The sequence below is a fragment of the Leuresthes tenuis genome, unplaced genomic scaffold (assembly GCF_036924035.1).
Source record: "Leuresthes tenuis unplaced genomic scaffold, fLeuTen1.0.hap1 SCAF_10, whole genome shotgun sequence".
NCBI classification, from domain to species: Eukaryota; Metazoa; Chordata; class Actinopteri; order Atheriniformes; family Atherinopsidae; genus Leuresthes; species Leuresthes tenuis.
This window is the reverse complement of record NW_027325364.1, coordinates 9,393,364-9,405,651: the sequence shown is the minus strand read 5'-3', so window position 1 is coordinate 9,405,651 and position 12,288 is coordinate 9,393,364. Positions and strand designations below refer to the sequence as shown.

At 37.9% G+C, this 12,288-nt stretch overlaps 1 protein-coding gene across 2 annotated transcripts; it reads left to right on the top strand.

The window, feature by feature from the left end:
• Positions 1–2,864: 2,864 nt before the first annotated feature.
• Positions 2,865–12,023, top strand: csf3r (colony stimulating factor 3 receptor). Of its 2 annotated transcripts, XM_072393854.1 has the most exons (18): positions 2,865–2,967; positions 4,111–4,200; positions 5,525–5,629; positions 6,044–6,117; positions 6,301–6,588; positions 7,107–7,239; positions 7,390–7,556; positions 8,145–8,314; positions 8,472–8,622; positions 8,917–8,999; positions 9,121–9,328; positions 9,425–9,613; positions 9,835–9,936; positions 10,187–10,333; positions 10,419–10,559; positions 10,668–10,764; positions 10,847–10,925; positions 11,335–12,023. In XM_072393854.1, the coding sequence occupies exons 4-18, from the start codon at positions 6,051–6,053 to the stop codon at positions 11,815–11,817; spliced, it is 2,505 nt and encodes an 834-aa protein (XP_072249955.1). In that variant the 5' UTR covers positions 2,865–2,967; positions 4,111–4,200; positions 5,525–5,629; positions 6,044–6,050; the 3' UTR covers positions 11,818–12,023. The 2 variants fall into 2 exon arrangements, with proteins under 2 accessions (XP_072249955.1, XP_072249954.1); XM_072393853.1 differs by lacking the exon at positions 4,111–4,200.
• Positions 12,024–12,288: the final 265 nt, after the last annotated feature.

The window sequence follows — 12,288 nt, the reverse complement described above, 5'->3', positions numbered from 1 at the left end:
TTGTGTTAGCTCAGAGAATATGGTGGTTAACAAGGATGAGTATGTGCCTGTGTGATTTGTAATGTGTGTATTTCCTTCTCAAGTTTCTGCGGCCCTCCTCTTGCTGTCCTATTCAAGGCTCTTAGTGAGCCCACTATAGCCTGCCAGCACAACTGACCTGTGGTAAGGGGGAAATCAATAGTCAATTCCATTTTGCAGCTAGCGTGTGACAGATACTAGATAGGAGTGGATTGGGGGCATGTAAGGAGCAGGAGCGTGAATCTGAGCTTGTCCAACCCTCACCCCTCTCTCTTTCACAATCACACAGTGATTCACATGCTCACTTGACCAACCCTTATAATGAGTCACGAGAGAGGCCACTTGTATATAAGACTCAGGACCCTCAGGGGCATGAAGGTGTGAATTTTGAATTCATCTTTGCAACTCAAGCTTCTACAGTAAACAACATTGTGGGTTTCTTGATAATCCAGGGCTATTGGTCACCCTTTATACTTCACTGCAAATTTTACTGACATTTAACCCATGTCATTCAAAAGTGCTTGCAACTATGCTTCATTTCTGGCTCAAACTGTTGTCAAAACCTCAAATTCCCACCTTGTCTCCACCTTGAATGAAGTCCCACACACAGCAGAGCTGAAAGTTATGAAAACTTCGGCAACACAGTGTTCAAGTACAGGAACAGTTTTTCTTTAACTTGATTTTGGGTAGAACTTTGATAGAAGTGATATCACTTTAAATTGTACCAACTAAAATAATCAAGCTAACAGGAGAAGTAGGGGCATAATAAATTAGCCCCTCTTCATGCACATCCACACAATCTTAGATGTGAGACAAAAATCTGCTTGACAAATTTAGTATGCTTGGTGTGTCCAAGGAGGGAAAGGATATGAGTAAAGTTAGCAGGAGCGGTGCACAAAGTTGTACATTGTTAGGTTTTCTCTTTCACTGTGGTCCGCATACAAATGAATGGAAGGCAAAGCACATGAAGACGGCTGATTAAATGAAACACCTTGGTTTGACCATAACAATGCAAGCTTTAATCTTTAATTTAGTGCCAACTTCAGGAATTAATTTGTCAATAATAATAGTAATAAATACATAATCCCATTGAGAGGTCCACTTCTTATTAAAAACTTCAACTTTTGGACAGATAATCTCAGATTTTCTTCAAATGTTCTCTGACATGATGTTGTATTAATAGATAAACTGATTACTTGAAACCGCCCTTTCCTTGAGACAGTGAACTACCACCAAACCAAAAAAAATCAATCGTCATGCTTTACAGAACGTATGAGATTCTTCTCCTGAATTTTGGTCTTTAGTTTATGCTGGACACGTCTGCTGTTACTGTGGTCAATAAACTTTGTTAAAAGTCCTCGTTTTTAACCCCATGTTCAGTGATACTAAACTTAATCTTACATGAATGTAGTGTTTTCCTAGTTTTAGGGATAGAAAAAATATTTATTATTGACTAATGCATTATGTGACTGTTTGATTAAAGTGTTAGTATAGAATGGTATAGAATGGTACGGCATGGAGCATTTTGTGCAGTAGTGAAAATAACTGAATAAACAGAAGGCATGATTAGCAGAAGACATGACTGCAGCAATTTTGATTGCAGTTGCAGTAGTAGTAATTGTTGTAACTACAGTAATTGTCTGTATGGCAGTACATAGACTTTAAATCGTATTTCCAGCAGTGATTAATTTGGGGTTAGCCACATCTCTAATATGAGTTAGAATCTAAGGAGGAGACAGCATTCTATTAAATACAGTACAAGAACTGTAATCAAACCTAGCAAAGCTTCATCAGTTCAGCTTAGCTTCCAGGCCCTCTGCTAATTTTACTGCTCACTGAAACGTTGCATGTAATACCCAGTAGAGGGAGAACACTTTGTTCATTACTGCTGATTAGGAAATAAGATCAAGCAAAATATGTCAACTCATGATAACTGGTTAATGTGTTTTTAATTAGTGTCAGCTTTTCTCTTCTCCTGCTCATTCCTGTTCAAAAACCCACCACTGCATGCATTTAATCCCTCTTCCAGCTGCCTCTTGATTAAGAGTTAGCCTCCATTATGATTTTGAGGGCAACCGAATGACCGAGCAGAGATGCAGCTGTTAGATTAAAAGTTGAGTGGGTGAGTTCACTGGCACGCCTCGCTCACCGTTTGAAATGAAGCCCCATCCATGGAATCATTTTACGATTTAATAAGCTAATAAACGTGATATGGCAACTAGTTTCAAGTGCCCTTGGGGGATCAAGGCACAGCTTACAATCCCATTTAAGAGCTTGTTCTATTATCATGCTGACAAAGGCTTAGACAGGCTCAGAGAGGGAGATGACTGCATTCTGAAGTAGCCTTGGTGAGACAGCAAATCTGCTACTTCAAAGGTCATTCTCAACACCGAGGGGTCAACCAAAGCCGGAATTATCCCATTCTTATTGAGGGAAGTCTTCCTGGACTCATAGGAGATTTGACTGCTGCTATATCAATACTTTACAGAGAAATCACTGATTGAGGTGAAATACCTCTTTACTCTCATACGGTCAGCAAGCCCAACTCCTCACTTGTTCAGAAACTGACATTTAATGGCTATAAATTGAAGTGCAAACCTTAAAAATTCCAAAACATAACAAGGTGATATATAGAGAAATTTAAAAATTAGCGTAAAAAAAAAAAATCAGCTGTAAAAACGGACATGTACAAGCTCTGCATTCAAACACCCTTCTTTTCTTTCCCATAACAGGGCCCCATCAGTTCGATGTTTCTTCCTGGAAAATAGCGAAGTTTCACTAATTCAAAATAAGGATGTTGGTGCTGCTGCTGCTTGGCGAACACACACACACACGCACACACGTACGAGTCCTCCAATCTGAGCTGCTTTGAGCCACACCGTTTCATCTGGTGCTATCAGGGCTGATGAGAGCCTCTTGTCTTTCTGGGTCTGCTGCAGCTGCTGTGTGGTGAGTGGCAAGCCTCTCTGATGACTCTCCTTTATCTTCACATCAAGCAATTTGCGGCTCCTTTCATTTTGATACTTGTGCCAGATTGAAAAGGAAAACTTCATAAAAGTTGTTTCTGAGTGACTCAGGTTCAAATTTAACAGTTGGATTGACGGTTCAACCTAATTAAATTTAAAATGTATCAGATTTTCTGGCCACCCTGTGCTATCTATGATCCTTTGTAGTTTACTTTAATGTTTAACATTTCCTGTGGCTGTAAAGGCACTTGAAATATCCAAAAGAAAAGTGGAAATGATCTTTTCAAAGAGAAAATACTTGGGCATCAGTCTTTAAGGCCATAAAGATAGAAAACATACAGCCATTTTGTAGGTTTAACATTTTATGTGAACAATCATTTTAACGGTTTGGTCAGCTGCTTTATCGTTGACCTATCCTTCATGTCAGGGTATCACTGTTGTACTGACAGAACATTTAAAAAGAAGATGTGAAACAGATTTCCTTAGTGCTTTTTGGATAATGGAATTTTAAAAGTGCTGACACAAAAGTTCTCTAGGTCTGAACTGCATTGTCTTTTTTAAATAGGGTCCAGATACAAAAAAAATTCTCTATTTAAAACACAGTCCCTGGTGTGAGAAATAAGCCCTAAAAGGGGAAGTAGTTGCTAGTTTGTCATAACACTGTGTGAAGGATATTGCTAAATCCTGAAAGCAGGCGTTTTGTAAACCTCAGCACCAACGGGAAAGGAAATGTATTCGTGCAAAGTATTTCTTCACATGTAGTAATATGACTCACCGACACACGAGAATATTTCACCAAAACGTACTCATATACATGAGTTTGGCACATAATTGCCCAATACACAAAGAGCAGACAGACAGATTTATTTCCCCTTTTTATTCTTCTTTGTTTGGTTTTTAATGTGTGTCACATTGTGTTTGTTGACAAAATACACTCCAAGTTTAATATTCTTCCCCGCTCTGTCCCTTCTCACTCTCTTTCTCTCAATTGCCTTTTGTCACAGCCACAGGCAATTACCATTAGTAGTGAGCAGAAATTCTAAAAAAGGAAAGCTGGGGAAAATGGAGGTCTTTTTGCACACTGCTGATAAGAAGCATTGGAGAATTTCCATTTTCTCTCTCACAGAAACACAGACCAAGTATTCAGTTAATGTGGACAGAGAGCAGGGATCTGACAGTTTGACTGATAGCTACAAATAATACAAATAAGTTACAGGTAATACTTTCTTAACTTATGGAGTTGTTGCAATTTGAAATTCCAATTTAAAGATTTCTGTCCGAATATACAATATTGTAGTAGACCAAAAATATTTAATTTAAATCATTTTGATTTGCTTCTATACATCCTTTTTTCATAAAGATATATTTCTGTCATACATTTCAAATAATCCATACGTTTACCTGAGGAAAAGTGAGTCTTTTATTTTCAGTTTATGACAGTTTCCACATGGAAAGCTTAGACAGAATGTTATGAGACAACAGGAAGTTTCATGATGCTGTGGTCTCACTTATGGGTCCTGTGTATACGGGCATGTCTGTGTAAAATTAATCTGATGGAGAAGTCAGTGAGGGTCATCAGCCACCGATGACGAGAGCTTTTTCATTGGGCTTTTCAAAGCATGTAGTGAGTGTCCTTGATCCTATATATATCCTATAATATATATTAGTGGCAGCAAATAATGAAATACAAGCTTAATTCACCATCTTGGGTATTTGCTATGTTGCTACGCTGTCAGTTTCAATTCAAGCCATGTTATTTTTAACCTCACCAATCATAGAACTCCATTTTGGCAGTCATGTAGCTCTACTACCGAACCCCTCTGGCCTTTGTATGTGGACTTTTCTGCCTGTTAAATCAGATACATTTACTGAAATAAGGTTTAAGATGTAAGACTATAAGTTTTAATCTCTTTTTTGTGTTTTATTATGGCTTTTTTTCCCAACTTTAGTTAAATAGAATTCTTAAATACATTATTTCACCATTATTTTGCTTTATAAATGAAATCACACTTAAAATGTTGGATTTGACACCTCTACTCTTCAGACAAATTCTGTTTATCAGCTTTAACTCGACATATTACATGAACAAGTAATGCAATGATTAGTTTTTTAATTAATTTTGAAATTGCCTGAAAGTAATGAAAAATGCTGAAAACATTAAAAACAGTTGTTGTTCTTTTTTCATTACACCCTGCAAGAACAATGTCATGTTTTCATAAATGAAAACAACAACAACATGGTTCTTTGATGACACCACATGCATTAACAGAAGGAATAAACCGCATTTAAGTTACAAAAATCCTTCATATGTAAAACATAACTCAAGTCATGTTTCCACTTGTGAATTTCTTCATATGACACGCTGTACTTGAAAACCACTTGTTAAACCGTTACGTTTTAAATATTTAATGGTGTTAAACAAGTAATTCATTTGTATTAATTGAGGCAATATGTATGTTCATTTCCTTTTACTGTTACATGTTGTTTTAAAGACAAAAGGGTAAGATTTCAAATTGTTCTGTATTTTCTCCCAAACACAGAGAGACATGATCATGCTCTGAAGGCATGTCTGGGTCTTGTCTGCCGTACATTGAGAGGCAACAACCAGATTTTTGTGAAATTTAGACATCCATGATTGTGTAATGGTGAGTCCTCAGTATTTAATACAAGTTTCATTACAGCAGTGCTCGTAAAGTATCATCCCAACCGACTTAAATATTAGATAAAGAAAACTTTAAATATCACATATTCAGTTTAATCAGGTAGCATGGGTATGAGATGATGCCATGAATGTTGATCTTTATTATTTTTGTCACTGGTCAGATTTGTACAAATACAGATTATTCACTGACTTCACATAGACAAAAATGCAAACTATTTCAACAGGAGAGTTGAACATTATAGAGCTCACATCCAAGCACTCAAAACAGCATTAACGGCCGATTCCTTCCTCATATAATATAGTGCGCCGCTTGGAAAGGAATGGCAAGTCAATTTTTATTTTTTGTATAAGTTTTGAAATTTGGGAACAATGTTTTTCAATTTTTCCTACCCAACAGGTTTTTCATGATGATATCCATATGGGTGTCAGAGATTGTCATGCTGGTGGCATTTATGAATGGAGTGAGGACTGGTGAGTGCTGCTCTCCAAACAGCAATGTTTAAGCACCAGATTAAAAGACAATTGCCATCTCTCTTTTGCTTTTCTGATTCTGACTAAAGTAAAACGCTCTGATATCAATTAAAAAAAAACTGGCCATCAAGAATTATGATCCTCTTCAGCATCCAGAATGTAAAGTAATTTTCCTATTTTTAGAGGACAACACACAGCCATGTGCAAAGATCCATACATCCAGTTCAGTGGTGCCCCTGGGGTCACCTGTCACAGCTACCTGTATCATCAGAGACGACTGCCCTCTTGGAAAAGCTGTTCATATTGAGTGGCGCCTTGGCAATCGCTTTATTCCCAGCAGCCCTGTGGCCAATGAGACTGACAGAGTCTCCCAGGCTGTTATATCAAGCTTCAATCACACCAGGGCACTCCTCACCTGCTCTATCCAGGCATCTGATCAAGTGGTCGCTGGAGTGGAGATCCGAGCTGGATGTAAGAAAGTTCTCTTACGTGTTTGTTGACAAGATAGTATTTGTTGATGCAGTGAGAGTAAAAATTTAAGGGGTTTAATGAAGCTAAGTGTAGAAAACAAGAAAGTAAGAATTGAAAATAAGCCAGTGGAGGACATCTGAAATACTTTAAGAGAGCTGTGGACAGAAACATGCTTTAGCAGCTTTATGAACAGACAATGAATGCATCACATTAAAGGAGGCAGAACTTTCTCATTTTGATTCATCATAAAGATGCTTTACAATACACATTGTATTACAAGACATATCAAATCAATTTTTTTGTTTGACAACCTTTATTGTTAAGGCCTATGTCCCACAAAAACTGAAATCTCTTGCAAATAAAAGTGTTCCTGAAAACTAACTATGTTCCAGGTGAACTAGATGATGAATGCTAAAACATACAAACAATTGCAATTGGAATATCAAGAATCCAGAAATACTTGCTCCTAATTACCACACACTGCACAAATCCTCATTCAGTAACGTTTTCATCATTAGATCCACCAGAATCACCACAAAACCTCAGCTGTCAGACAAACCTCACCTACCCCATCACCCTGACCTGTAACTGGGACCCTGGGCGGCAGGAAACCCACCTCCGCACAAAGTACACCCTCCACACTGAGATATGGTAATTTTCAGTCTGCATCAGCAAATGCACGTCAATTTTTTCAAAAAGCTAAATGTCCGCTTTTTTGTCAGGAATGTTTAGTGTAGCATTTACAAAATATGTCTGAAGTTGCATAACCGTGGTTCCCACTCTATCATTTCGTCATTTCAGGGATTTAAGCAAGAATCATACTTATGAGCCACCACCAGGAATCCACCGCTATATCATCCCTCGCTCTGGCTTTGGTCTGTTCTCTGAAATGAAAATATATGTGAAGGTTAAAAATGACCTCGGAGAGGCAACTTCATCACCAATCATGTTGGAACCAGTTAGTGCCGGTGAGAATTTACATAAAGTCGAAACACATTTTAGCTAAAATAGTGCTAAGCACTATTCTCAGAGTTGAAGTTATCTGCCATTATTTGGTACTTAATACAAAAATTATTTGTCATTTATTGCCCTGAACAATACTTACTTGCTCTCTACTCCCTCAAATTTTCCTTAAAGCGTGTTGACACAATTTGAGGAACTCAATTATTACTTTTTCTTTTTGAGTGAGGGAACAAAACATCACTTTAGTGACAAAAGACTACCCAGAAGGATATTTATTCTCTTGTATGATTAAAAAAATAATAAAGAAATAAAAGATTTTTAAGCATTTTCCTACATAGCATATATATATTATCCAGATGGTTAGAGCAGTCTTTGAGGACTACAGAAATACTTTCAGTATTGCACAAACTATTCCTCTGGCTTTTTCAAAGGTCATTGCTTATCTCTGGGATTAAGATATAAAGGGAATAACACACACACTCTCGGTCTAATATCTACTTTCTTGTGCATAAATTTAAACTAAAATGATTGGATGAAAATCTCAATTCTGTGTGAGTTTTAATTGTTTTGATTTGTTTTCTTTTTAATGTCAGCCAAGTTAGACCCACCCAACATAATTGGAATTCAAGCAGTGCCTGAAAGGTTGGGCTGCCTGAGGCTGAGCTGGAGCTTGTCCCAGCACCAGGCATGGATGCAAGAAAGCCGTCTAAACCTGGAAGTCCGACTTAAGGCTGCTGACGCCAGCAATTGGAATGTGAAGCCAGTGAGTTCAAATCAGTCCACTGTTTATATAAAGTGAAAACTTACTATTAGGTCACATTGAATTAATCCAGTAGCTGAAGTATAAGCAGAGGAAAATAGAACCCACCTGAAGTCTGCTATGTTTATGTCTTGGGTCACATTTTCATGGTTTGTGTCAGATCCTTGTGAGCCGCGTTAGACCATTCAGACCTTTGGACCAGTGTCGCCTCCTACATGGGACTCTGTATTTGGCACAGATTAGAGTCAGATATCAGCAGAGCCCCTGGAGTGAGTGGAGTAGCAGCCAGTCTGGAGTCACCTTGGAGAGCGGTAGGGTTCAGATCAATTCAGTGTGACACAATCAGTCACTCTAACATTTCCCAATCTATTGCCTTTTCTTTCCTTTTTCCTGGTCTTTTCAGTATATGCAAATGTCATGTTCTGCATCTCCCATTGCTTTGCTCTATAGCACAGACTGAATTCAAGTATTGAGTTTTGTCGCACACTCTGGCAAAGAATCCATAGACCACACTTGTATAGAAAAGTTTTACTTTCAAAAGAGTTAGCAGAGAAGTTCAGGCTTTTGATGAGCTGCCATTCTGACAGTCATTTCTTTTTTTCCAGCTCCCACTGGACGCTTAGACACGTGGATTAAGGCATCAGAGGATCACACTTCCACACACCTCAACATACAGTTGTTCTGGAAGGTACGTACATGATTTCTTGACACCCATCACAAATTGCACAGATTGCTTTTTATATAGTTCAGGTGGAGTTTATAAGATCTGTCTTTAAAAAATACCTTTTTTTCTTTTTACACCATCTTAGGCATCAAAGCAATTCCGTGCAAACAGCCAAAATGTATCATATGTCATCTATGTGCTAAAACCACCACATGAAAAGGGAAAACTCTGCTCTACAAGTGAGAATTACTGCACTTTCAAGCTTTCTAGGAGAGTAAAGAAAGTGCATCTGCGTGCTGTGAATGGAGCAGGGAAATCCTCACCCACTGACGTTCGCATTTACCAACCGAAAGGTAACTGACATCTTTAAAAAATAAATTTAGGTGTTTGGAAAATTATTCAGGTAAGATATCAACTTTTAAAAAACACTTTTTTTCTTGTGTTTGTAGCTCAAACTGCAATACTAGACGTCACAGCTGTGCCTCATGACAACAGATCACTTCTGGTCCAGTGGACTAGTGTGGTTACCTCAGGTCTAACTGGCTATGTGGTGGAATGGAGACCTTTATTAAAAACTGTCCTCTCCCACACCCAGTTTGAAAGAGTGGACAAAAACCAGTCTAGTCTAGTCATAACAGGTAAATCTCTCATACTTGAATTATAATTTTATCACCATGTGGTGCTTATTCCACCTGGCTTCCATTTTGTCTTTCAAATTGGGTGATCATTCTTTACAAGAAGAATTCATACAAACACTTTTGAGAAAAAAAACTCCTTTTCCCGTGTACAACACGCCTGTACAAACCTCTCAAAGCTTGCCGCCACTGATCCACTCTAACCTCTTTACTTTCATCAATAGGCAGCTTTGAGCCCTACAAGCCCTATGGGATCTCAGTATATCCTAGGTTTAAGGATGGAATTGGCCTTCCTCAGACCGTCAATATCTACTTGAGACAAAAGGGTAAGTCACCAAAGACACAAAGAATATGTTGAGATTCAATGGTTTGACTGCCTTTCTTTAAAAACGTAAGCAAAGCAATGGTATCAATTAGATCACATGAACTGTGCAATCTCACTGGGAACAGATTATATGTGATGAAATAATGCCCTCTTGTGGAAAGAAATTAATTATTATTTTTGCCAGCCTGTGGGGCTCGAGATATTAGCTGTAGTATATAATGCAAAATTCTGATAGCTCTTTCTCTTTAAAGCTCCGTCCATGGTTCCTAAGATACAAATCAAAAAGACCTGGAAGTCCCAAATTGAGCTTACCTGGGATAAAATACCTTTAGACCAGATGAATGGAATTATGCAGGACTACAAAGTATTCTACTGGGATGATAAAGGCTTTGTTCAAGGTAAGTTGAAGCCCTATTTTTTCCTGATGTATGAAAATAATTTTCCTTACTTAGTGCTTTCTAGCATTTTTTTTCCCTCTTTCAGTCGTGACTGTAGACCCAGAAGAGAGAAAGGTGATCCTGGAAAACCTCAACACTATGTCTCTGTATGAAGCTTTTATGATGGTTAGCACATCTGGTGGGAGCCTGAATGGGTCAAGAATTGAATTTGAAGTTCAGCCTTTCGGTTGGTACAATATAATCATTTGGCACTGGCAGTGTAGAAATAAGAGATAAAGAGAATATGTATTCCCATTCAGAGCTGGCATCATTGCATACAATTTTCTTTTCTCAGACGCGGTTGTTATTGTGATAATTGTAACTGCATCTGGTGTTGGACTTTCTCTTCTGATCATTTTCACCTTCCTGACTTGTTTCTCCAAACACAAAAGGTAAAATCCTTGCTAAGATGTCTTAAGGTATGTAATGTGAGGTCTTTTATTCTCAACATGTTTTCTGTTCCTCTTCCTTAAGGCTGAAGGGACGCTTTTGGCCAGTTGTTCCTGATCCAGCTAACAGCAGCATTAAGAGATGGACATCAGAATCACTTCAGGTGTGAAAAGTCTACAGTCTATATATAACCAATAAATATGTGTCATGTAAAAAGAGGTATCCAAAATTTAGCAACCCACAGGGATTTACAAACCATAAAGTGGCAATGAAGCAAGCTTTTTTTTTGCACCCCTGACACTTTTGTCAAATTAAAAGGTTACAGCTATCTGATATAGAATATTTATATATATATAGAATATCATTCAATCAGCTAAACATACTGTGACATGGAAAGGTTCGGGGCTGATTTATCAATCAAAAATTGTATCAAAGCAACATAATGCAAGCTATAATTTACAGCAGTGCCAATAACTATTTTTGCATTCCCCTTTAAATTCACAACCAAGCATCAGGCTTATGTGTTCTAATTTACTAATCGCCAACATGACTGACTTGTTTTATTTTTGCAGTATACCCATCCTTCCTGGGACAATGAAGAACCAAATCCAATATACTTATCCCACCTTAGCTTCCTAGACCTCAACACCAAGCCAAGCAAAGATGTGGATGACCTTTGGTTAAATAGTGCAGAGGACACCAGTGACCTAGGAGAGTCAATTTGTGGTTCACCATTCATCCCTGGATATACTGGTTCAAACAGCGATTCTGTTCCTTATGCCACTGTGATCTTCTCTGGTCCATGCAGCAATCTACCTCCCAAGGACCCTCATGTCTATCTTCGCTCTGAATCCACACAGCCCCTCTTAGAAATGGAAGAATCGTTCAGTCCAAGGTGCTACCAAAATATGATGACTGATGGAATGCCAAGAGAGCAGTGTTTTTTTGGTCCATGCCATGATTGCGTACCTGAAAAAGGGATAGACCAGGTCAGTGTTTGGGACGACTTTCCTTTTCTGCAAGCATTAGCCTTGAATGATACTGCAGACGATTAAAAGTACTTTGCTGATTATGCGATTAAATGGCTTGCAATGTGTTGATTTACTGGCATGGTAGTAAGTTTTAGATAAATATAATGTTGACTAAGCAGAGCTCACAGCTGAAAATGAAAGTTGGATTTATGCTGAAATCACTTATCGTTTTAATGATTTTGATGGCTATGCTCTCCCTTTATCAACTTTTGTAGAAACTGTATTAGAAAATAAACTCTTTTACGTATTTTTGTGTTGTTGAAATTATATTGTTGAAGATTACATGTGAACTTTCTCTTAAAGAAAACAATTCAGTTTCATTTGTATAGTTTTGTAACAGTTGTTTGGTGTAAGATATATGATAGTATACAAAATATACAAACATACTGAGTGTACCAACTTTTTTATCCACTCCGATGTTCACTATATTAAGAGTGTGCTGCAAATAATTTTTTCCATGGCCGGTAAAGGTATGGGCTGCCTTTCTTTACTTCT

Coding starts and splice junctions, on each gene's coding strand:
- csf3r (XM_072393853.1), top strand. CDS start 6,051: ATGATGATATCCATATGGGTGTCAGAGATTGTCATGCTGGTGGCATTT. Junction 7,557..8,144: donor GTTGGAACCAGTTAGTGCCG/GTGAGAATTTAC, acceptor TTTTAATGTCAG/CCAAGTTAGACCCACCCAAC. Junction 9,329..9,424: donor TCGCATTTACCAACCGAAAG/GTAACTGACATC, acceptor TTGTGTTTGTAG/CTCAAACTGCAATACTAGAC.